General features: G+C 42.3%; 1 protein-coding gene across 5 annotated transcripts; it reads right to left on the bottom strand.

Moving 5' to 3' along the window:
- Positions 1-2,917: 2,917 nt before the first annotated feature.
- On the bottom strand, positions 2,918-17,176 carry RGN (regucalcin). 5 transcript variants are annotated; one of them, XM_012749733.3, is made up of 7 exons: positions 17,134-17,176; positions 14,897-15,077; positions 12,702-12,884; positions 6,278-6,493; positions 4,531-4,662; positions 4,022-4,176; positions 2,918-3,336 (listed from the first exon to the last, which is right to left on the bottom strand). In XM_012749733.3, exons 2-7 carry the CDS (start codon positions 15,057-15,059, stop codon positions 3,286-3,288), a joined length of 900 nt encoding a protein of 299 aa, XP_012605187.1. In that variant the 5' UTR covers positions 15,060-15,077; positions 17,134-17,176; the 3' UTR covers positions 2,918-3,285. The 5 variants fall into 5 exon arrangements, with proteins under 5 accessions (XP_012605187.1, XP_012605186.1, XP_012605188.1 ...); XM_012749732.3 differs by lacking the exon at positions 17,134-17,176 and adding an exon at positions 16,818-17,121; XM_012749734.3 differs by lacking the exon at positions 17,134-17,176 and adding an exon at positions 16,818-17,121 and having other exon boundaries at positions 14,897-15,074.
- Positions 17,177-25,788: the final 8,612 nt, after the last annotated feature.

Below are 25,788 nucleotides of genomic sequence, written 5' to 3'. Positions count from 1 at the left end.
TATGTTTTAAACAAGACCCAGAGTCAAGTTATGTAATATTTAAAATGTCGAGGCTACAACTCCAAATTACTCAGCATGCAAAGAACAATGAAATGCTAAATTCACATGGGGAAAGACAACCAAGAGATGCCAAGAATGACATGATACGATGTTGGGATTATCTGATAAGCACTATAAAGTGGCTATTATAAAAATGATTGAATGAGCAATTCTGAAAATCCTTGAAAGAAATATTAAAATGGATAGTATTGGAATAGAAAGGGGAAGACATATAGACTAAATGGAAATTTTAGAGCTGAGAGATAAAAATTTTTAAAAAATCACTAGATAGACTCAATAGCAGAATAAAGATGACAGAGGGAAAAGCCAGTGAATTTGAAGGTATATCACTAAAAATTATCCAACTGGAAAACCAAAGAGAGAAAGATTGAAAAACAACAACCATCCCACTAAAAAATTAGCCAGGCATGGTGGCGCATGCCTCTAGTTCCAGCTACTCAGGAAGCTGAGGCAGGAGGATTGCTTGAGCTCAGGAGTGTGAGGTTGCTGTGAGCTAGGCTGATGCCACGGCACTCTAGCCTGGGCAACAGAGTAAGACTCTGTCTCAAAAAAAAAAAAAAGGGTAAATTTACCAAGAAAACATACAATTCTAAAGGTGTATGAACCTAACAACAGAGTTCCAAAATTACAAACAAAAACTGTCAGTACTGAATGGAGAAATAGACAAATCCAAAATTATAGTCAGAGATTTCAACACTCTTTCCTTAGTAATAGAATTAGTAGACAGAAGCTCAGGAAGGATATAGGATAACTGAACAGTACCATCAACCAACTGAATCTAACTGACATTCATAGAACATTCCACACTACAACAGATGAATACACATTTTTCTCAAGTGCACATAGCACATTAGCAAGACAGAACATAACCTGGGTCATGAATCAGAGTATAATACATTTCAAAAAATTGAAATAATAGAAAATATACTCTATGACCATAATGGAATTAAACCTGAAATTAATACCAAAAAGACAACAGTAAAATCTCCAATCATTTGGAAATTAAACACCACACTTCTAAATAATCCATGGGTCAAGGAAAAAGTCTCCAAGGAAATTAGAAAATATTTTGAACTTAACAAAAATGAAAATACAATATCTCAGACTTTGTGAGCTGCAGCAAAAGCAGTACTGAGAGGAAAATTGATAGCATCAAATGCTATTTTAGAGAAGTACTTCTTATGATGTCTTTTATAGAGAAAAAACAAAAAGAAAAGAAGAAACACCTCAAATCCATAATGCGAGATTCCAATTTAAAAAGCCAGAAAAAGAGCAAAATAAATACAAATAAAGCAGAAGGAGGAAATAACAAAAATAAGAGGATACTTCAATGAGACTGACAACTGAAAAATTAAAGAAAAAAATCAATACAACTGATAAACCACTAACAAGATTGACAAAGAAGAAAAAAGAAGATACAAATAAGCAATATCAGAGGAAAAGGGGGAGATCACTACAAACCTCACAGGCATTATTAAAAGGATAATAAGGAAACACTTATGAACAACTCTACACACACAAATTTGACAACTAATGGAAAGGATCAATGCCTCAAAAGCCACCAAATGCCAAACATCATCAAGATTTAAATAGATAACCGAAGAGTTTCTATATTATTAAGGAAAGTTAAAATTTTCTGAAAAAGAAACCTCCAGGTCCAAATGGTTTCACTGGTCAATTTTGCCAAATATGTAAGGAATAAATAACAATAATTATACATTATCTTTTCCAGAGAACAGAAGAGGAGGAAATACTTTCTTAACTCATTTTATAAGGCCAGGATTATCCTGATAGCAACCATACACAAAGATAGTAGAAATAAAGAAAACTAGAGGCCACTCAGAATTGATGTTGGACTGGGTTAAAATAAAAATGAAAAAAAGAGAGAGAAAGAAAACTAGGGAGCAATATCTTTCATGAACACAGACGCAAAAATCCTCAACAAAATATTGGGAAATTGAATCCAGCAACATGTAAAAATAATGTACCAAGGGGGGTTTATCCCAGGAATGCAAGAATCTATCATACTAATAGTTTAAAGAAGGAAAACCACATAATCACGTCAATTAATACACAAAAGGGCTGGGCACAGTGGCTCATACCTATAATCCCAGCTATTTGAGAGGCTGAGGCAGGAGGTTGGCTTGAATTCGCGGTTATAATGAGCTATGATTGCCCCACTGCACACCAGCCTGGGCAACAGAGCGAGACCTTGTCTCTAAAAAATAAATAGGCTGGGCAAGGTGGCTCACGCCTGTAATCCTAGCACTCTGGGAGGCCGAGGCGGGAAGAATAGCTTGAGGCCAGGAGTTAGAGACCAGCCTGAGCAAGATCGAGACCCCAGCTCTAAAAAAATAAAAAAACTAGCCGGGTGCAGTGGCACATGCCTGTAGTCCCAGCTACTCGGGAGGCTGAGGCAGGAGGTTCGTTTGAACCCAGGAGTTTGAGGTTTCAGTGAGCTATGATGACGCCACTGCACTCTAGCCTGGGTTAGAGCGAGACCCTGTCTCAAATATATATATAAAAACATGCCAATTATAATTCAATAAAGCTATTTAAAAAATATTCTTCCTTAATTTGCAGTCTCACCAGCAGTGTAAGAGTGTAAAAATAAATAAATAGATGAAAATAAAAAAATTATTCTTCCGAAAGTGATATATTTCTTTTATGTCCACTAGGTGGCAGTTAGAACCATTGATATTGCCAGAGTATTTGCGTCTCATCCTCCATCAGTATTTTCAGATTGCAAAATAACATTTTCAGTTTGTAAAATAACATATAGGAAGTGTAATTTCAAAGCAGGTTAGCATTATGATATATTTTTATAAGATTGTGATGAAAAGAAAAAGGACCATGATTGTAATAGGGCATTACCAGATTACTATTTATTAGTTTTTTTTTTTAAGCTTTAGGTATAGTATAAATGGAGAATAAAGAAGAGATATATGCCCCCCCAAAGCAATTTGCAAGGAATCAAGAGGCTGGTTGGCAGTTGAACAATTTTTTAATTTCTATAGTACCTTTTACCGAAGCCTTATAGTGTGTTGTCAAAGCCACCTGTCATCTCTTGTTAAAAATGCCTTTTAAAAATTGTAAATTAATTAAAATTTTAACCCTGTTAATAATATGATTGCTCCACTTTTCTTTCTAACTAGATTGAAATTGTAGCCCCAGAATTCTCTAGTTGTCTTCAAAGCTTCCTCTGGCAGCAAAGCAGACCTGTTGTCAACCTGCATAGGGGTACGGGGCAATTCCTTTGACCCCCAGACCAGTTATCTGTTGAAAACAGAAAAGAAAGAAACTCTGGCAAAAGGCAATTCACAGGCATTATTCAAAATCACGTTTATGATTCATAATAATATACTTAGCCACCTACTATCCTTGTTTTATTCCCTATCATAAAAAGGAATTATTTGATTAGGTATTTATGATTCAACCCAATCATTAATGTAGATTATAATTCAGCTAGCAACCATTTACAACTAACTTGGATTTAAACCTGAATTTATTTCTATCCTCTCCCATCTGTTAAAAAAGAGCTTTCTACATTTCTATATTTATTTTAAGCTCAAAAGGTCTAATTTTTATTAGCATTTGTTCTGTTGCAAAAAATGTTAAAACCTGAAAGTATTCTTATGATATCAAAACAATCAAGTGATCTTATAAAAATCCTTCAAATATTGGTTCTCCAAGCTTGTTCTACTGATTTGAAAAATTTCAACAAACACTACTGAAGCAAAAAAAATTATAGTATCGTACAAAGTAGGCTAAACATACTATCTTAACTTCAGATAACTTACAGTCTCAAAAATCTAGATAAAATGTTTTATGTTAAGTATAATGAGCTTAACATGCTAAATAGAATTATGTTTTGGAAATATGCAAAAGTACCAATCACTCAGTTACTTAACAGAAGATTTCCCCACCTCAGACCCCAAAATAAAAGAAATAGCCGTATCACCTTGAAAATTCCACCAGCTTCAGGTTGCCTCAAAAGGTTCTCGGAGTCCAACCCATCCCGGGCACAGGTCACATACATTTCCGAGTAATCCTTCCCTCCAAAGCAGCATGAAGTTGTTTTATCAACAGGCAACTTCACAGTTTGAAGTCTTTTCCCTAGACCACCAAATATTTTATTTAAAGTTCAGTTCCAGCAGTTTCCAACCCGTGCAACATATCTGGACCCTTTGTGGAGCAATAGGGAAGTTCTAAGAAGACTGTGGAGGTCAGAATTCATCCAGGTATTTAATAATTAACCTACCTTCCCTGACAATTTATTTTGAGCAAAAAGACCTCCACAGGAAAAGAAGTTCTAACTATAAATTTGGGGCTGTAGCTTTGGTCTTTATTTCTGAAATCGTTCAATTGAGACCACTGCATTTGTCTCTCACTTTATTATCGAGTAGGCCTCCCCAGTCCCTAGTGTCTCGTGTTTTCTAGACATGATTTTTCACTGTGCCATGGGACTACCTGTCTCTGGATCTAAACGGATCACTCTTCCTCCATTGTAACAGGCCACCCAGAGCTTCCCCTCTGCATCGATGCACATTCCATCTGGGATCTGTTCTTCTTTCTCCAGTTTGTAAACGCTTCTGCGGTTGGCTATGGTTGAAAAACAACAAAAACAAAAACAACAACAACAAAAAAACCAAAAACAAAACAACAAAACGACAGGCCTCTCAATACTGATCATCAAACACTGAGCTCTCAAGCTGAAAATAAACACTGATCATTTGGGTTTATCTAGTGTCTGGCCTGTGAACAAAGGCTTTTTGCTGCATGATTTGGGGTACAAACCCCAATTTGCTGCAAATTTGGGATTTGCCTTTCTTTTCTTTGGGTACAGACATATCTGTTGAAGCTATCAGAGGAGGAGAGAAAAAAGAAAAGCAGAATTCTTACTAAAATATCAATAGTTTTTTTTTGTTTGTTTTTTTTTGAGGCTGACCTGAGCTGAAGCCCTGCGCAGCCATCTCAAGTTCATGTCAGTCTGTTGTTAGACCTTTACTGGTTTGGTTACCAAAATGCCTACTTATTAACTCCAAGATCTATAAGGCAACTTAATGGTCCATGTGAACAGTTCATACACAAAAACTAGTAAGATATATGAGTTCTTTTTCTGTCTGACTGAATGCTCCAAAATCAAGACAAAATATTAGAAGAGCTTATTTCTTTTTTTTTTTTTTTTTCATCTTAATGAACATAGATTGTGCTGAGAGAAGAGCTTATTTCTGATAGGAGGGGCATTCAGAAACAAACTTGCCGGCCTTAAGGGGGGAACCACAGTATACAAAAAACAAATATCAAAATCCAGAGGAATTTTTATGCTAAAAAATTGAGGTCACTACAGTAATTAAATTGAGGTGTAATGGAAAAATGTTAAAACTACGTGTAGGGAAAATGGGTAAAAACAGCCATATATTTCAAAGCAAGACTTCTGTACTGGACTAGTTTGCCTCTGACGAAATCTGTGTGGAGAGTCTTGTGCTCTTTTGCAAGTCATTTTTTGAACTCCTGACCTTGAGCAATCCGCCCACCTCGGCCTCCCAGAGTGCTAGGATTACAGGCGTGAGCCACCGCACCCGGCCAACAAGTCATTTTTATTATCAGTTTTGTTCTTTTGGTTTGGCATCTTTCACAAAACAGTTTCAAGGACTCCCTTCTAAATTCTAGGTAATTTCTTCCCTCCCAGTTTCCAACTATAGCTCATTTAAAGCACATTGATGGATTGGACAACCTGCAATTACTTTTTTTTTTTTTTTTTGCTTTTCCATTTTGAAAGGTTAGTAATTTGCCTCCGAGCACTTGCCTATGTCTAACTACAGTACAAATTAAAAATATCAACCCCAAATTCTAATTTTCTGCTCTTTTCTCCCATTCTGTTGTGTATTATTTGCTTTTAGGCACCTTCTAAAAGGTGGAACAGGATCCTTCTTACAGTGAGCTCCTTTCTGGTGATGATGGCAAGGAAGAGGGTTATGGTTCTATCCGCCTTATGCCAACTATGGCCATATTTAATTGTGTTGAGGGCCATGGTTTGACTGCAAGACAGTCAAGTCTGTGCCATCATTACTATATTGGAATAAAGTCACTGGCAAGCTTTCTATTTGACAAGGAAGGACCTCTTCACATGGGTTGAGGGAGAGGTCCCTTACCAGTTACAAACATATGAAAACAACACCAGCAGTATTGAGAAAAATAATGAGAAAGTACATACAGATCTGTCCTGTCTGCAGGTCATAGTCAAAGGCATCCACAGAGTAGGACAGGCTGTCGATGTAATAGAAGATTTTGTGGTCTAGGGACCAATCCAAGCCATTAGAGATGTCCACCTGGTCAAAGTACTTTTTCAAATGGTGGTCGGGAAAGAGAGAGTACAGGGACCCCTGGTGCCGCTCCAGAACCGCCGGTGCTGTCTCCTCGGCCATGGTGCCTGCGGAACCAAAGCGCACTGAGCTCTGCCCCACGCGCCACCCCACCCTTTCTCACCAGGGAGCCTTTCTAGTGTTTAAATCAAGGACATGACTACACAATCGCAATCTGGGTCCTGTATTTTTTAAAATGACAGCTACCTTACTTTTAATGCAAATTTAAACTGCACCAAGATGTTCTGGTTCTCTCATTTTCTCCCCCTCCCCTGCAAGCACGAGTAGAAAACCTGGATAAAACGTCTGGCACAGCTGCTGGAGAACTCTGAAAAGCAAATGTTAGCAGGCAGCTCAGGGAAGAACAGCAGAGTCTGAAGTATCAATACCACCTAATTGGTGATGAGTTCTTCATTTTTTTCTCCGGTATCTCCCGGCCTGAAGCCAATGCAACCTGAAATCTGGAAGTGTGTGCTGTGCTGCAGACAGACAGACATCCTAACGAAACCCTCTAGATCCCACTCAAGGAGCAGAAAAGGAAACTCCTGAAGCTTAGAGAGAGTGGAGGAAATCCCCAGGTTATTTTCCACCCCTTTAAAATTTTTTTTTTATTTTTAATTATTATGGGTACATAATAGTTGTTTATCTTTATAGGGTACATGTGATGTTTTGATACAGGCATACAATGTGAATTAATCAGATCAGGGTAATCAGGGTATCCGTCACCTCAGGCATTTATCATTTCTTTATGTTAGGAATATTCCAATTCCACTCTTTAGTTGTTTTAAAGTATACCCTAACTCATTCTTGATTAGGATAGTCACTTTGTTGTGCTATTAAATATTGTTCATTCTATCTAACTATATTTTTTCCTACCTTTTCCCCCCATTCTTTCATGCATGATTCTCCAGACAGTTCTGCAGCAAGGGCAATGACAGCAGAGAGAATGGCCGGTAACAAGAAACTATGGGAGTCAAAAGGGTGGAGCCCATCACTCTTGCTTTTATATTCTCTCTTTCTCTGTTCTTCTGCTGCGTGGCCTCAGGGGTAGCACAATTATAGAGATGGGTGGTTTCTGGCTGGAGGAATGAAAAAGAAAGCTCCAGAAGACTAGAAAGTACTGAGAGATAGTGAAGAGACAGTTGCTCAGGAATGCAGCCCCATAAAGCTGTTTATGATCTCCTAGGCTCATCCTGGGTAGGCTCCCAGGCATGGATTGCATTCTAACTCACATACCAGAGACATTGGGATGGAGTGGAGCTAATGGATAGAACTCTTTCTGGGGCCCAGACCGACCACTGGGTGGCACACATGTGGGACAGATACTAATAGTACCCAATAGAAAGCAGGTTGGAATTTGTGGCCTGAACCTAAACAAATACATCTCCTACTAAGACAGCTACGACAACATTCTTCAAAGGATTTAAATAAGATGCAGGGGGGCCGGTCGCCGTGGCTCATGCCGGTAATCCTAATACTCTGGGAGGCCGAGGCGGGTGAATCACTTGAGGTCAGGAGTTCAAAACCAGCCTGAGCAAGAGCAAGACCGGTCTCTACTATAAATATAAAGAAATTAATTGGCCAACTAATATATATAGAAAAAAATCAGCCGGGCATGGTGGCACATGCCTGTAGTCCCAGCAACTTGGGAGGCTGAGGCAGGAGGATTGCTTGAGCCCAGGAGTTTGAGGTTGCTGTGAGCTAGGCTGATGCCACGGCACTCACTCTAGCCTGGGCAACAAAGTGAAACTCTGTCTCAAAAAAAAATAATAATAACATGCAGGGTCTCATAACATAATATTCAAAATGTCTAGGACACAACCCAAAATTACTTGGCCACACAAAGAAGCATGAAAATCTCAACCTGCATAGGACAAGAAAATCAATAGATGCCAAAAAAGAGATGGCACAGATGTCGGAATTATTTGACAAAGACCAAGACAGCACTTATAAAGAACACTCAAGCAAGCAATCACAAACAGCCATGAAACAAAACTCAAAACAGAACATATCAGCAAAAAAGTAGAAGATATAAAGAACAAACAAATGAAAATTTTAGAACTGAATAATAAAACTGAAATAAAAAACTCACTGAATGGACTCAATAGCAGAATTGAGATAACAGAGGAAAGAGTCAGTCGGTGTACCTGATGACAGATGGATAGAAATTACCTAATGTGAACAACAGAGAGGAAAAAGAATGGAAGAAAAAGGACCAGAGGTCTTATGGATTCACGAGACAACAACAAAAGGGCTAATGTGGCCAAGTGTGGTGGCTCACACCTATAATCCCAGCACTTTGGGAGGCCAAGGTGGGAAGATCACTCTAGGCCAGGAGTTTGAGACCAGCCTGGGCAACATATTGAGACCCCATCTCTACAAAAAATTTAAAAATTAGCAAGCCAGACGTGGTGGCACATGCCTGTAGCCCTGGCTGCTTGGGAGGCTGAGCCCAGGAGTTCAAGGTTACAGTGAGCTATTATCACACCACTGCACTTCAGTGTGGGTGAGATAGTGAGACCCTGTCTCTAAATAAAAGGGCTAATGTGTCATTGGGTTTCTAGAGAAGAAGAAAGAGTTCAGGGTCAAAAAATTATTTGAAGATTACATGGCTCAAAACTCCTCAAGTTTGGTGGAAAGCATAAAACTATCAATTCAAAAACCTGAATGAATCCCAAACAGAAGAAACCCAAAGAAACCCATACCCAGGCACATCATAATCAAATTGTTGAAAACTCAAGTCGAATAAAAATGCTTGAAAGCAATGAAAGAAAAATGATACATTACATATAGGGGGATAATGATTTCAGGGACAAAGAGAAGTACTACATATTGAAAATGGTCAACTCACTAAGAAGACATAGTGATCCTAAATGTGTATGTGCTTAGCAATGGAGCTTCAAAATACACAAAGAAAAAGTTGTCAGAACTGGGCCGGGTGCGGTGGCTCACGCCTGTAATCCTAGCACTCTGGGAGGCCAAGGTAGGAGGATTGCTCAAGGTCAGGAGTTCAAGACCAGCCTGAGCAAGAGTGAGAACCCGTCTCTACTAAAAATAGAAAGAAATTAGCTGGACAACTAAAGATATATATAAAAAATTAGCTGGACATGGTGGCACATGCCTGTAGTGCCAGTTACTCAGAAGGCTGAGGTACAAGGAGTTTGAGGTCGCTGTGAGCTAGGCTGACGCCATGGCACTCTAGCCTGGGCAACAGAGTGAGACTCTGTCTCAAAAAAAAAAAAAAAAAAAAAAGCAAAAACAAAAACAACAAAAAATCCACAAAAGTTGTCAGAACTGAAAGGAGAAATAGACATCCAACCCCTCTGTTGGCAATGGATTCAAGTAGACAGAAAATCAGCAACAATATAGAAGAACTGAGTACCATCAACCAAGTGGATCCAATTGACATTTATGGAACACTCCACCCAGCGACAGCAGATACACATTCTTCTCAAGTGCCGATGGAATATTTCAGTTATTGGAATCATTATTGATCCTCACTTAGACTTGAGTGTGATCTCCGGGGACAGAGCAGAATTTGACTATAATGAAGAAACTGGAAAGCTCATCTGCTCTATCACACTCCATCTGAAAGAACATCGAATTAGAGGAGGAAAATGGGACTAAAAATGGGCAGCCTGAATAGCAAGCAAGATGGGCTAGATCCTCCCTCCTTGGGGAGAAAGATGTTCTCAGCAGTTTCCTGCTATGGGGCCATTGAGTTCGTTTCCTGAATATTCCTCTGCACTATCTGTCTCACAGAAGGAGATGCCTGGAACATGGATGTGAATCCCCCGCTGCATGGAAAGGGCTTTTCCTTAGTGGGACAGAATAACCGAGAGTTCTGGTTTATTTTTCATTATCTAGTAGCAAGTACAGACAGGTCAGACCTTGGGTGTGGTGATACCTTCAGGATATGACCACCTTGAGATTCTAGCTAGACTATAAGATGATGCCACCCTTTTCTGGGCCTGGGACACCTCTGAGCACCTGTTGAGAGCCAAGATATCTCTCTATAAACAGTTTCTTGGGTGCTTCTGTCACATACATGCCACTTACAGTAGGTACACCCACAATGATGCCTACAATTTTAAGGGGTCTCCTGACAGCTCAGAGCCTCCAGGTTAAAAAGTCAGGCCTTGGAGGACATCTTCATTTTTGTCTCACAAAGTGCCACAGAACTTTAAACTTCTAGCCATAAGAGAAAATCAATTTCATCAGGAGGTTAAGTATCTAAGCATATTTCTTTATTCTGAGGAAATTAATGGCAGAAGGGCTTCTGATAGATTCTCATCTTTAATCTTTCAACCCGTCCTGGACGATATGTATGGTTGTCCTGGATGGTATGTATGGTTGTGTAAAGTCCAGGAAGATGGAGAACAGTCTATAGTCAGCTGCTCAGGTCTCACCTGCCTTCCACATTGAACTTGAACGGAGCCAGGGCAGCATGGCCAACAAAGTGAGGGGCAGCGTGGGGAAGTGGAAACAGCAGAAATGGAGAATCAACTTCCACAAACTTAGAGGGTTATTACAATGGGAGGGAAATGAGGAATATGTGTGAAATGCATTATTTAATTTAAAACTGTAGTTAAAATCCTTTTCAAGTTGTACGTGAGTCATTCTGCAACCATCATAGTTAAAAGTTGGTTCAAGCAAGAATTGTCAATGAATGTGGACCCTGAGGGAGGAATGTTGATGGGGACCAGGATATCTGCGTAGATTTAAAGTATCTCTCCACATTGTAGCCAGCCTCCAAGATAGCCCATAAGGGTTCCTGCCTTCCAGTATTCACACCCTTATGTAGTTTCCCCCTGCCATTGTCTGTGTGACCAATAGCATGCAGCAGAAGTGATGGTGTGTCACTTCTGGGATTGGTTAAAGTAAGACCGTAGCTTCCATCTTGGGCTCTCCTTTATCACCAGCTCTGGGGGAAGCCATGTCCTGAGTGGCCTCAGGGAGAGGCCACATGGTAAGGAACCGAAGCCTCCTGCCAACCCCTAGGTGAGTGAGCTTGGGAGTAGATCCTTTAGCCCCTTTCAGGGAGTCCAGCCTCTTCCATGGCTGCAGCCCTGGCAGACAGCCTGACTTCGACCTCCTGAGGTGGCCTGAACTAGAAGCATTCAGCCAAGCCGCACCCAGATTCTTGACCTTCAGAAACTATATGAGATAATAAATATTTGTTGTTTTAAAGCCACTAAGTTTCAGGGTAATTTGTTATCCAGCAATATACAACTGATAAACTCCATAAATTGTTTAAAAATTGCAATTAAAAATAATCACTATGCAGTAGAGAAACCTGACAGGACCTTAACTGGGTGATCAAAATGAATATCACCAGGGAGGGGCAGAAGGACATCGTGTGTCACCAAATGGGATCCCCTGAGAACATTACTTATGTGGTAGTCCAGCCAAGAATACACAACAGCAACCTAATCGCAAGGAGACATCAGACAAATACAAAATGAGGAATGTTCTATTTTTTAAAAGGGGGGGGGCGTTGAGTGGAATTATATTCCTTACAAATGGCAATGTCATAAAAAACAAAGAAAGGCTATGGAAATGTTCTGGGTTAAAAAATATTAAAGAGATGTGACAATTAAATGCTATACACGCTCCTAGACTGGATTCTGTATTGGAGGGGAAAACGGTATAAAGAACCTTGTTTGGACAATTGACAAAACTGGAATCGAGATAGTACATCAGATAAAATCATTGTATGTTAAACTTCTTTAAGTTGATCGCTGTAACTGTGGTCATGTAAGAATCTGTCATTTTTCTTGGGAAATTAACACCGCAGTATTTTAGGGGTAATGATACATGACATTGCAACCTATTCTCAAATAATTCTGGGGGTAAATGTGTTTAGATACACAAAGAGAGCAAAGGACAAAGCAAATAGAACAAAAAGTTAACAACAGGTGAATCTACGTAAAGACTATACAGGTGGTGTTTGTCCTATTCTTACTTTGTTCTGCAAATTTGAAATTATTTCCAATTTGAACATCAATAACAGCAAAACCTCTGGATTTAAAACTCACTCAAACCAGCAAAGTGCCATACAGATTTTGGTCTCTGCTAAAGACAGAAATAGAAAAGAATATCTAGGAAGATTTTCTCATAGGATTCTTTCTTTTGAGTGATACAAGTTACTCAGGCAATAATAAAAGAACCCAAGACCCGTTATGAATAACGCTTTTGCCACCACAGCAGTGAGAACTTTCTAAGTCATAGCGTTTCCTCCAAAGCTCATAAGCGTGAGCTAAAGAGAAATCTTACCAGCAAAGTATCTCCCGGCGGGATCTACCTTCCCATCATTGAATCGATTGTTTTTCTTGTCTTTATCTACTGTGGCCAAGGCAACTATTGATTGATCCTCCCAGTTCAAAGCGCAGAACTTTGTTCCGATGGTGGCGACATAGCCTCCTGATTGGCGAAGTGCCACAGAGCTGACCGGGGCATCTGTAGAGGCAAAAGCAGCAGTTAGAAGGCAGCAGCGACCCAGTGGCCATTGTCAAAAGAGCTGGGCTCCTTCTCTTCCTTCTGTTGAGTAGGGAAGGCTCCATGACTGAGTATATTTGTTGAGCACAAACTCTATGTGCTGTCCTGGGCAGCGAGGATAGAAAGAATAAAACCCAACTCCGCTGGTAGCTTCTAGTCTAGTGGGAGAAGCAGAGGAGTCAAACCACAGCAGCAACAAGACATTTGGGCAGTTGCCACATCAAGTTTACAGGAGGGGTTCCTAATCTAGAGGCACCCGGACAGTCACAGAGCAAGTGATGTTCAATTTTGCCTGACCTCCAGGGAATTCAGAGACACAAATTGTGTTTAGTTACAGCAACTAGGTTTTGTGACATCTCTCTCCCCCTCTAGTATAGGACTTGTCTTTTTTAGGGGACCCCATTTTATATGTATTTAATTGAAAATTGTTTCTCAAATCCTTTTTGGAATAATAAGCATGGTAAAACTAATAAATAGAAATATAGATGCAGTGACAGTACAATCACATCTCTTCATTGTATATTTTGTATTTTCAAATTTTAGGTTTCCTGGGTTATAATAAAACTTTTTTTTAAAGTGGAGAGATTGATTACCATGGTGAGCAGTCACAAGAAATAAATTGATCAGAATTGGTTTTGAAAACATTTCCTAAGCACCTATTCAGTGCAAAGTGATGGGAGCTCCAGGAGCAGCTCTTAGTTCAAACCCTACTCCCAGGTTGATTTGAGCCATGGAGGGTTCCAGGGAAGGTGCAGGACATTATTCGGAGGCTCACACTCTCATCAGAGATCCCAACCTGCAGCCTGAGACTTCTCCTGGTAGCTCCCTAAGCTACTGCTCACACTACAAGCCCTTTCCATGGTTGGGTAGGGGCCTTTGTGGATTAGGGGCAGGCACGTGTGCGCACTGAGAAACAGACTAGGGAAGGCAATGGGTTCCCATCCTGGCTCTGCCCTCAGAGGTCACAGTCACTTTGCCTCCATCCACAGACATATTTCTGGGTGAATTAAAAAGCTTTTCCCGGTGGGGCGAGGTGGTTCTTGCCTGTAATCCTAGGACTCTGGGAGGCCAAGGTTGGAGGATCACTTGAGTTCAAGAGTTTGAGACCAGCCTGAGCAAGAATGAGACCCTGTCTCTACTAAAAATAGAAAACTTAGCAGGGCATGGTGGCGCATGCCTGTAGTCCCAGCTATTCATGAGGCTAAAGCAGGAGGATTGCTTGAACCCCGGAGTTTGAGGTTGCTGTGAGCTAGGATGACACCACTGCACTCTAGCCCAGGGAGACAAGAACAAGACTCTGTCTCAAAAAAAAAAAAAAAAAAAAAAAAAAAGCAGTTCCCCTAGGTTACAGAAATTCCTGGTATTTTTTCCCATAAGCACAATGAAAACAAGAATATTTTTCTCCACAATCATGTAAAGCTTCCCTTGAGCCACCTAAAGTGATAAACTCCATCTCTGGAATTCATAGGGCCATAAAAAGAACTGCACTCACACACACATAAATTCTGCCATGAATCCTGTTGTGTGCAGTGGACAAAGATAGTCCTGGTTGATGCTTATTAAGTCCAAAAACTCTTCTTTATGATCAGAGAAGGGAGATACCCATTATTATTATTATTATTTTGCAAATTAAGGTCTTGGCCTGACCCAAGGCAGACAACAGGTCCGTAACTTTCTAGGCTGTTATCTGAAGGTGTTAAGGAAAGACAGACACTGCAGTGCTTTGACATCCTGATAAAATTGGCAATGTTGCCTCTTACTCCAGGAGGATGAGGAAAGTACTGACCACCCAGAATTTACTCAGGGGTCAAAGTGGGAGGACATGGAGTGTGCAGAGAGCATGACAATCTCCAACATTTCAAAGCATATTCAGTATGCTTCAACAAGAAGGGTCCCCAGGAACGGCAGACGCCCCTCCCCTGGGAAAAGGCGGCTGACTGCGAAGATCTGAGCGTAGCCCGCCGCGTCCTTACCCGCGGTCACTCGCTGCAGTTGATTGGTGAGCGGATTCCACCGGCAAATCTTTCTTGCAGGAATATCTACAAAGAGCAGAGAGTTGGACGCTTCCTCCCATACGGGAGACTCACCGCACCGGCAGTTCTCCGGCAGGACACATTCAATCTTGATGGAAGACATTGTCACGAGGGAGAGCTACTGAAAGTAGCAGAGATAAAATGAAATGTAATCACATGAAGCAAATTCAGTAAAACACCTGCTTTAAGGCCATGGCAAGATCTCAGGACAGACGACTTGATTAGAACTGGAAAGGCTGAACACACTTTCTCCAAATCAGGACAAGACATGCAGTGTGGCAGGAAGAGACATGCATGCAAAAGAAGGAACAGCAGCTAGGAGAGAACATGAGACATCCTCAGTTAACTTACCGGTGACTTTTTTTCCAAGCTATCTTTAAAAAAGAAAGAAAAGCGACACTTTGACCTCCACACTTTGGCGCTAGCTAGTGACCCTTAGAGAGCTGGCTGCTGGGACAGTGCAAGGCTGCCCTTTATGCCGGCACCCTTGGCTCCAAGGCGGGTCAGGAGGCAAGCAGCTCTCCCATTGGTGGCCTCTCCTGGTGTCTGCAGGTGCCTTCTCCTGCCACACCCCCTCCCAACTGTTGGTGCTGTTAATTCCCTTCTCTGACAGTTCACTTTGGAGGCCAGGGCCTTCCTCATCTTTCTTTCCCTCTTTCTTTCAAGTCTCGCTCTGTCACCCAGGCTAGAGTGCTGTTGTGGTGTCATTGTAGCTCACAGCAGCCTCAAACTCCTGGGCTCAAGCGATCCTCCTGCCTCAGCCTCCGGTAGCTGGGACTACAGGCATGCACCACCATGCCTGGCTATATATATATATATATATATATATATATATATATATATTTTTTTTTTTTTAGATGTCCAGCTAATTTCTATTTTTTAGTAGAGATGGGGTCTCCTTCTTGCTCAGGCTGGTCTCGAACTCCTGAGCTCAAGCAATCCTCCCGCCTCCCAGAGTGCCAGGATTACAGGCGTGAGCCACCGTGCCCCACCCTCATGTGCATTTTTCTGAACTGCGTTTTTATTTTATTATTTATTTATTTTATTCTCTGGGTGGTTGATTTCTTTGAACTGCGTTTGTAGAACTATGCTCATGGGTGACAATAGGCTGAATTAGAACTATCGGCCATTTTCAAACTGAGCCAGTGGAAGAGGTGGAGGAAGAGACCCGGGCTGGGTCCCTGCGCGATTTCTTGCTCCCTAGGCAGGTACTGCGCCAGTTTGGCAAGGAGTCTAGAACTCCATGGGCAAGGAACATTCTATGCTGGGACTTTAGGCCAGAGACTATGACCAGTGAACTCTGAGAACAAGAACAATATCAGAAAAGGAGAAAAAGTCAGATAAGAATCCCACGTGGTAGAGGAAACACAGGCGACTTTCAAAAGCCGCCTTTCTCTTTCCCAAAGTGCACCCTGAGCAGGCAGGTTTCCAGCGAAGATAAAAACTGCTCCCCGTCCTTCCGCCTGGGCATCCAGTGTATCTGCTTTGAAGCAAGCGGTCCAACACATACGTGGGCGAATGAATAGAGGAGGGAAAAAGGACAATAATCTTTGGTTTAATATTTCCTTCAACAAACCACGTTTAAGAAAAAAGCACACAGCTCAAACCGGTCTCAAATACTGACTGCCCAGGGCTGGTAGCATTTGGAATGTTCAGCCGCTGCTAAAACCGGGCTCAGACTCCAAAGGCCTTGGTGCTATCAATATTAGATAAGGCCCAAGATCAGAAGCGCGATTTTTGCAATAGCGACTTTTAACCCCACGCTCCGTCGTGCAAGCTGGGGGCTGCCAAATGTCCCATTCTGCCTGGGCAGCCGGGAGCGGGGACGGGGCGTCTGGTGTCCCCGCTGCACCCGGAGTACCTGTGCGGGTGAGGGGCCTCCTCACGATCTGGTAGCGTTGCTGCGGCCTCGGCAGATGGCGACAGCGACCGTGAGGCCCTGGTAAGCTGGAGGTTGAGCCCGCCTCGTTTCCGTCCCTGGCACGGGCCTCTGCTGAGGGCGCACAGCCAGCCTGGCCGAGCCGGCTGCGGGTCCCCGGTTGGGGACGGGCATTCGGCCTCCTTCTGGCCGCTCCCGGTCGTGAGACTCGGCCGAGCAAGCAGGTCATGCTTTGCTGTCACCTGGCCTTTTCTCTCCAGGGAGGAGGCGGGGAGGCCGACCTGACCTAGGCACTCACCAGGCTAGGGACTTCTCTCGCGGCTGGAAGGTCAGGCAGCGGAGCGCGCGGGAGGGGGTGGTGGGGGCTGGGGGGAGGGGGAGGAGAAGCCCCGCCCTGCCCGGGACACGTGGCTTGGCAGGTGGATGGCCCTGGCCCGGGACCCACTGGCACCCCGCCCACGCTGTGGCCCTCTCCTTTCCCATGGCTGGAAGGATCTTGCAAAGCCACCCTGAGCAGGGGCGGGGATGGTGGGTCGAGGCTTGGGACCCAGTGAACCTCAGCTTTGGAGTTTGGACCGATGATTGAAGTTTATCTCGGACTTAAACCAAAAATAGTTGTTAAAATGCCTAACAGAGCGATTGGGATGGGGTTCTGAGACACAAACAGGTTAAAAAGGAAAGAACAATGCAGTTAAACAACTCCACCCTAACCCTGGTGGACAAGACCCTGATGGCCATCTCTTTCTTGCAGAATGTTCTCGGTGGGGAAAGAGGAAAGGCTTCATTTGATTTGATTTTCAAATCATACGGAATAAACGATCCTAAACTGCACTCAGCTTCCTTCTCCCCCTAGAGCCTAAATGGGTCTGGTCCTGCAGTCCGACCATCCCGACTTTCTCTAAATAACCCACAAGTTTAAAATATGTTTTTAAAAAGTAAGGGAGGTTCTTCTGGAGAGGGGCATCTAAAAAAAAGAAAAGGAAATAAAAAAGTAAGGGAGGGAGGTACTTGCCCCTGGAGGCTGGGGGCAGGGAGTAACTGCCAAGGGCAGTGAGGGAACTTTCTGAGGCGATGGAAATGCTCTGTGTCCTGACGGAGGTTGGAGTTGCACAGGTGCAGGTACTGTCAGAAGTCACCCAGTGGTGGTACACTTGAGATCTGTGCATTTTATTGGATGTGTGGGATCCAGGGTCTATATCACCTTTTTATTTATATCTCTCAATCTAGTGTCCCATTCCTTGCATTCCCGACTATCCTAAAACCCCTTAGTACACTCAAATCACAATTATTTTGTCATTCCAATACCCTTTAATGCACCAAAGAGGAAGGGCCAAAAATCAATATGCAAAGACACAAGAAAACCCAAGGCAAGCAGGAAATGGTTGGAGCAACCTCAGCTCAAAGTTTAAGGTTAGTAACTTAGAATAACTCGCACTTAGGGCCTCAGTTAGTTTCCCTTCACCCTGGGATGTGCTTGAGACAACTACTCTCCCATGTCCCCACTTGCAAATGGGAAAACACAAGTCTACAAAGAGAGGAGACTCCCAAAGCCACACATTCAGCTGGAAAAACTCTAGCAGATAGCCCAAATCATCAGTAGAAACATAAGAACTGGAAGGACACTTTCTTGGGTGGGGCAAAGAGTGAGATTTTTACCTCCAGATGTTGGGCTCAGTTGCACCCTCTCTCTTCCTGTCCCGCGGCTGCTGCTGCTTCCTCAATGCTGATGGCTCTCTAACCTGTGTCTCAGCCCGGATCTCTCCCCAGGGCTACAGGCCTATAGATCCCTGCTCTCCTCAGCAGCTCAACTGAACTGTCCAAAACCAATCAAATTATTTTTCCCCAATGTCCAAAGCACTCTGTCTTAGGAAATGGGACCATGGTGCAACCAATGGACTGTGCAGGACACCTCATTAGACTCCTCTTGCTCCCTAACTCAAGTTCGCTTAGTCACCAGATCATAGAATTGTCCCTTTGATGTCCTTCTGATCATGTTGGCACTGCCTTAATTCATTCAGGCCTTCTGAATTTCTTTGCTCAGACTGTTGTCATCCTCCTGGAAGCCATGTCTCACCTCTTTGGTTATTTTGGATCTGCTGCTAAAATGACCTGCTAGATCGTGAGTCCTGCAGGGCAGGGCATTCGTCTTATTACCCTCATGTCCCCGTCCCACCACAGTGCTGACACGTAGAGGTTCTCAACTATATGCTTTTTTATTTTTGCAGGGAGGGATACCTTTATTTAGAAAAAATTTCAGTCTTACAGAAAAGTTGCAAAAATAATATAAAGAAGCCAGTGCAGTGGCTCACGCCTGTCATCCCAGCACTTTGGGAGGCTGAGGCAGGAGGATCACTTGAGCCCAGGAGTTGGAGGCTGCAGTGAGCTGTGATCTGGCTATTGCACTCTAGCCTGGGCGACAGAGTGAGATGCTGTCTCAAAAAAATAAAAAAAGAATTCATCATCACCCTTCACTCAGATTCTGCAAATGTTAACAGTTTACCACATTTGCTTTATTTATCCTTCTCTCTCTCATTTACATATGTAATTTTTTTCTGACCAGTTTGAGAGTAAGTTGCAAATGTGATGATGTTCCTTTACCTCTAAATACTGTACTTCAGTGTGCATTTCGTGAAAGTAAGGACAAGGACATTCTCTTCTATAACCACAGCACAATTATCAAAATCAGGCAATTAACACTGATACAGTATTATTTAATTGTGTTTCACTAATGTCCTTTATAACAAAAGGAAAAAAAGTATTGTGTTTCCAAATTCAGTTCAGGGTAAAGCATTGCATTTAGCTGCATTTAGCGCCCTTTCATCTGGAACAGCTCTTCAGCCTTTCTTTGTTTTGAGACATCGACATTTTTGGAGCTCAAAATGTAGGATTTGGGATTATTTGATTTTTCCTCATGGCTAATTCAGGTTATGTCTTTTTTGGCAATACTACAAAAGTGATGCTGTATCCTCAGCATCTGGAGGCAAACAATGTAGATTTGTTAACTTTGGGATCACAATATGTGGCTATTGAATCTTTATAAAATACAACCTAGTCATAGCACCCCATGGTGGACCCCAAGAGCATGCAAGGCCCTTCAAGCTTGCTAGTAGTCCCTTCTTGACTCTGTCATGTTCTAGCCACATACTCTTCTTCTTGCCTTTGAACTTGCTATCTCCTCTGCCTAGAACACTTTTCTCCAACCTCTAATGAAGCCCTACCTCTGCACTGAGCTAATTCTTACTTAAGAGTCAGCTGAATGTCTCCTGCACCAGGAAGGAGGAGACATCGACCCACCTGGCTCTCTGACCTATTGCTCTTATATATCCTGTCCATTACACTACGCATTACACTGAGAACCATTGGTTTATCTGTCTCTCCTGCTACATTATGAGCTCTCCGAGGGTACATCCTAGATCTTTTTTTTTTTTTTTTTTTTTTTGAGACAGAGTCTCGCTTTGTTGCCCAGGCTAGAGTGAGTGCCGTGGCGTCAGCCTAGCTCACAGCAACCTCAAACTCCTGGGCTCGAGTGATCCTTCTGCCTCAGCCTCCCGAGTAGCTGGGACTACAGGCATGCGCCACCATGCCCGGCTAATTTTTTTTTTATATATATATCAGTTGGCCAATTAATTTCTTTCTATTTATAGTAGAGACGGGGTCTCACTCTTGCTCAGGCTGGTTTCGAACTCCTGACCTTGAGCAATCCGCCCGCCTCGGCCTCCCAAGAGCTAGGATTACAGGCGTGAGCCACAGCGCCCGGCCCCCTAGATCTTTTATTATGAGACAAATGCCCTTCACTCAAAGATCAGTTGAACAAATCTGGGTTTGCTGACTCCTTGCACTGAGGAGAACACACACCATGGAGAATCGTGGACGTCTCAGTAACACGGTGTTAGAACGGATTGTGAGATTTGGCCTTGTACTAGGGATTCTGGGGAGAGTCTAAGGATTGGATTCTGTCAGGAAGTAGGGGTAATTCTACAATTGGGTATTTTGATTGTTACCTAGAAGGCGAGGAGAATGGAGCGACTGATAAAGCAGCAGCACTCAGTCTGTGAGCCACGATAGGGTGATGTTTGGTCATTTTGTGATCTGGACATAATGGGTCTTGTTTTTGTCTTGATCCAATGTGGCCACAGAGGAGCTCTGTCTGTTGGTGATCTCTGAAATTGTTCATGTTCAGGGGTTTCTCACTCCTCTCCTTTTTTTTTTTTTTTTTTTTTTTGAGAGACGGGGTGTTACCCCGTTGCCCAGGCTGGAGTGCAGTGGTGTGATTGTAGCTCACTGCAACTCTTGGGCTCACTCGATCCTCCCACCTCAGCCTCCCAAGTAGCTGGGATTACAGGCGTGTGCCACCACGCCTTGCTCCTCACTCTCTCCTTCATCCAAAGTCAGGTGAAGTCATGCCATTGATTCTGATCCTCCCCATTACCAAGATTTTGCTGATTTGGAGATAGCTCCAAGAAAGTTGTCTGTAGTAGGACTAGGGTTAGTTTCTCCTGCTCCTTTTGTTGCAGGGTGAGTTGTTGAATCCTCTGATGTGACAATGGCTATGCAGTGGCATTTAAGACTCTGGACAGGATTCATCGGCTAAATGCAACACAGGCAATTACCAGAAACAAGATGATGATTAGTCTCTATAACAGACCCTGAAGCCAGGAGCCTCCATGACCAGGCAATGGGAACATGTCCCAAAGCCCAGCTTGTCTTTTGTAGAGATCTAGGTGTTTTTTTCTTTTAGCTTCATCAAAGACTCTTTGACCTATAATGTTTACGTAGGTGCAGCAAGAAGTGTTTGCTAAAGCATAAACTCCCGCTTGGCAAGCCAAAGGAAATCAAGGGTTATGAGCTTACTTGTGACAACACTGGCTAAGGAATTTTACCTGTTGGTTTTTTTTTTTTTTTGCAGGGGAGAGTGGGCTTTCTAGAGCAGAAGTCATGTCATTTATGGCATCTGCTAGGGTCAGAGACAAGGTTTGGACCACCTTTTCACCGCCGTGGGAACTGTGGCTGACAGAATATGACATAAAGACAGTCAGTTATCTTTCCTAGGAGTTATCCAAATTAGCTTGTGCCTGCCTCTTCAGCAAAACATGATCAACAGGAGAGATGGTCATTTGAAGTATCTGAAAGTCTGTAACAATTCCCCCAAATATACTGGATAAGTTAGTGTGTGGCAAGTGGATGTATGTCTGATGTCCACATAAGAAATGGCACCCCGGCTGGGTGCAGTAGCTCATGCCTATAATTCTAGCACTCTGGGAGGCTGAGGCGGGTGGATCATTTGAACTCAGGAGTTCGAGACCAGCCTGAGCAAGGGCAAGACTCTGTCTCTACTAAATATAGAAAGAAATTAGAAGGACAACTAAAAACATATAGAAATAATTAGCCGGGCATGGTGGCACACGCCTGTAGTCCCAGCTACTCGGGAGGCTGAGGCAGGAGGATCGCTTGAGCCCAGGAGTTTGAGGTTGCTGTGAGCGAGGCTGATGCCACGGCACTCTAGCCCGGGCAACAGAGCGAGACTCTGTCTCAAAATAAAATAAAAGAAAATAAAAGAAATGGCACCCTACTGGGGCACAGACTCTATTGAGAGAGTAAGTATCATTTCATATTAGCTAATTATATGTTCCTTGAAATGGACAGGTGCCTTGAGTGGACTTCAAAAGTTCCTGAAAAAGTAGGCTGGAGTGTCTCTGAGAGAACAAAGTATTATAAGGCAGGCATTGCCCTAATATTAGCTTCCATTTCTCATGGGCTAGTTTTCGCCAATAGGGTTGTGATGACTTCAGCGGGAGAATTCTACTCACCTGAGGTGAAAGAACAATTTTTTTGAGACTAAAGTTTGGGATCAATGATGCCAGGGAAACTTAAGGAACAGAAAGGGGCCTACAAAAAGAAATGTACCGGCCGGGCGCGGTGGCTCATGCCTGTAATCCTAGCACTCTGGGAGGCCGAGGCGGGTGGATTGCTCAAGTTCGGGAGTTCGAAACCAGCCTGAGCAAGACCCCGTCTCTACTAAAAATAGAAAGAAATTAATTGACCAACTAAAAGTATATATAGAAAAAATTAGCCGGGCATGGTGGCGCATGCCTGTAGTCCCAGCTACTCGGGAGGCTGAGGCAGCAGGATTGCTTGAGCCCAGGAGTTTGAGGTTGCTGTGAGCTAGGCTGACGCCACGGCACTCACTCTAGCCTGGGCAACAAAGCGAGACTCTGTCTCAAAAAAAAAAAAAAAAAAAAAAGAAATGTACCTTCCGAAATGTTCAAGGAAGAACCATTAGATTTTTGTCAGGAAACAGTCACATTCAGAACAGTAGCTATGGTCTGAGAAAATCCCATCAGAGGGCTTTTTTTTTTTCTTAAGTGAGACGAGACTATAAGAGGGTCAAAAGCCACAGGATGAAGATAGGGAGAACATACCGAGAAGCCTTTTAGTCAGTTACTGGAGAATGGCAGGTATGACAACAGGCGAGATAAGTGCTTGTGTGAAGGGAGGGAAAAGGTCTACAGAAGAGCCAGAAAATTAACCTGGGGCTGAAGCTGTCCACTTCCGCCGTCAGCAGTTTCTGGAAGGTTCCTAAGAATTCTCAGTTTAAAGTATCCCAAGGGAATGGACATCCAGTAGTCAGTATAAAGTGATGTATAGCTTTGAAGTCGGGAAACGTGAACTTAACCTCAATGCCTTGGAGTTTGATTGCTGTGTCAGTTGCTAGCAGTTCCTGGTAAGGCCTTTTCCATTGAGGCTCAAGGCTAGTATTCCTCTGATGTCTTTTCAAAAAACCAAACCCTCAGGGTTGAGATCCTGCAGAGGCTGCTTAGGTGGGTGTTTTGAACATGCAGCTCGCACCTGTTGGTGATAGAGCTAGAAGTAGTGTAGGAGTCCCCTGCAGTAATTAGTAATGGGCTTGTAAGAGGGTGGTGTCTAGGATTGGAAATAGTTTCCAAATGCAGGGGAAACCTGTTATTATCTCAGAAGGAGATAATTTGTGGATCCTGGAGGGGACAGATCTTACTGCTATCAAGCATAATGGTATTACTTTAGACTAGATGTTCAAGGGGTTTCTGAGAGCTTTGATGATTGTAGTTTCAGAATTCCATTAGTTTCCTGTACTTTTTCTGAATTGATGGTTGATAAAAACAGTGCCATTCTAGGAAATGAGAATAAAAAATTGTGTTCTTCTATCTCCAACTTGTGGGCATTAATTAAAAAAAGAAAAAAATTATGTTCAGTGTTCAGTGTTTTCTATCTGTTTCTTACTTAGAAACCATCAGTTTCTAACTGGTCCAAAGATTATTAATGAACTTAATCTTTTATCTAAGATGTTAAATTTAGTTAGGATTGGAAATTTCAATTTTAGCTACCACACTAAATCCTTATGATTTGTGGCAATTTTAAAAATTCATAAAATTAAACCTTATAAAAAGACATCTGTTATCATTCCATTTAGTTGTTGACACACATATATATATTTATATATATATGAAGTTATGGAAACAGTGATAGCTTAACTCATAAAAACCAGTGTAGGAAATTTATAAGGTTTAAAATAATTTAACCCTGATTTTCTACAAACCAAAATATTGTGCTGACATTGTTAAACTAATTTCGAAAGACTCCCAATCATATTTCTTCTTTATTTTGACATGAAGTTCTTTTCTTATTTTCTCATGGCTATAACAAAGGCTATTTATTATGTAAATATACTCCTCAGTGTCCCTGGAAAGAAACATAGTTGAACAACCTTTTCTTTCCTTCTTTTAGACACTTTTGACAGTTTATCTGGACTAGATAGTCCTAGAGTATACACATAACAACTGAATGGTTTTTTTTGATAAGTTAATCTTTAAAGTTTCCCAAGGGGATAGAGGAAAATGAACAAAATAAATTTCGAGGGAGTTAGCTTCAGACAAATATGACATTACCATTGGAAAAGGCTAATTATGTTCCTTCTTGAGAGACAGGGAATATACAGATATATAAAAAAAAAAAACATTTTGACAAACACACTGGGCTGGGGGAGGGAGACAGATTACAACTGGTTTATTCTTATTTTTTTATTTCAGTGTATTATGGGGGTACAAGTGTTAAGGTTACATATATTGCCCATGCCCCCTCCTCCCTCGAGTAAGAACTTCAAGCGTGACCATCCCCCAAACGTTGCACGTCTTAGTCTTTCTCGTTGCGGTTGTATATACCCATCCACTCCTCCCCCCTCCCACCCTCCCGACACCCAATAAATGTTACTCCTATATGTCCACTTAGGTGTACAACTGGTTTAGATAATAACTTGGGCCCTTGACAATTTTATCAATCTAAAGAATTTTAAAGCTACCACTCATTAATCCTTGAAACATGGAAACAAAGGAGGGGGGGTCTTCTATGTTACCAAAACAAACAAACAAAAAACCCCAGAATTTCCCTGTTAGACAAAAACAAATAATCTCACGAGAACTTCTTCCCTTTGTTCTTTTTTTTTTTTTTTTTTTTTTGAGACAGAGTCTCACTCTGTTGCCCTGGCTAGAGTGCCGTGCCGTCAGCCTAGCTCACAGCGACCTCAAACTCCTGCGCTCAAGCAATCCTGCCTCAGCCTCCTGAGTAGCTGGGACTACAGGCATGTGCCACTAGGCCCAGCTAATTTTTTCTATAAATATTTTTAGTTGTCCAGATAATTTCTTTCTATTTTTAGTAGAGACAGGTTCTCACTCTTGCTCAGGCTGGTCTTGAACTTCTGACCTTGAGCGATCCTCCCACCTTGGCCTCCCAGAGTCCTAGAATTACAGGCATAAGCCACTGCACCCGGCCTCCTCTTTGTTCTAAGGTACCTATTAAATGAACAATATTTTTCACCTCAAAAGTTCCCCAATATGGCCACTGTAATTTTAAACTGACCCTAGAGAAATTGTGATGTATAGAGAACATGATACTAGGGAAAAATGAAGGAAGCAGGTGTTTG

The sequence above is a fragment of the Microcebus murinus genome, chromosome X, assembly GCF_040939455.1.
Source record: "Microcebus murinus isolate Inina chromosome X, M.murinus_Inina_mat1.0, whole genome shotgun sequence".
Lineage (NCBI taxonomy): Eukaryota > Metazoa > Chordata > Mammalia > Primates > Cheirogaleidae > Microcebus > Microcebus murinus.
Note: the sequence above shows the minus strand (reverse complement) of the source record. Positions and strands in the feature narration are given on the sequence as shown.

Coding starts and splice junctions, on each gene's coding strand:
- RGN (XM_012749733.3), bottom strand. CDS start 15,059: ATGTCTTCCATCAAGATTGAATGTGTCCTGCCGGAGAACTGCCGGTGC. Junction 12,885..14,896: donor ACTGCAGCGAGTGACCGCGG/GTAAGGACGCGG, acceptor TTGCCTCTACAG/ATGCCCCGGTCAGCTCTGTG. Junction 6,494..12,701: donor CGCCGGGAGATACTTTGCTG/GTAAGATTTCTC, acceptor TTGGTTCCGCAG/GCACCATGGCCGAGGAGACA.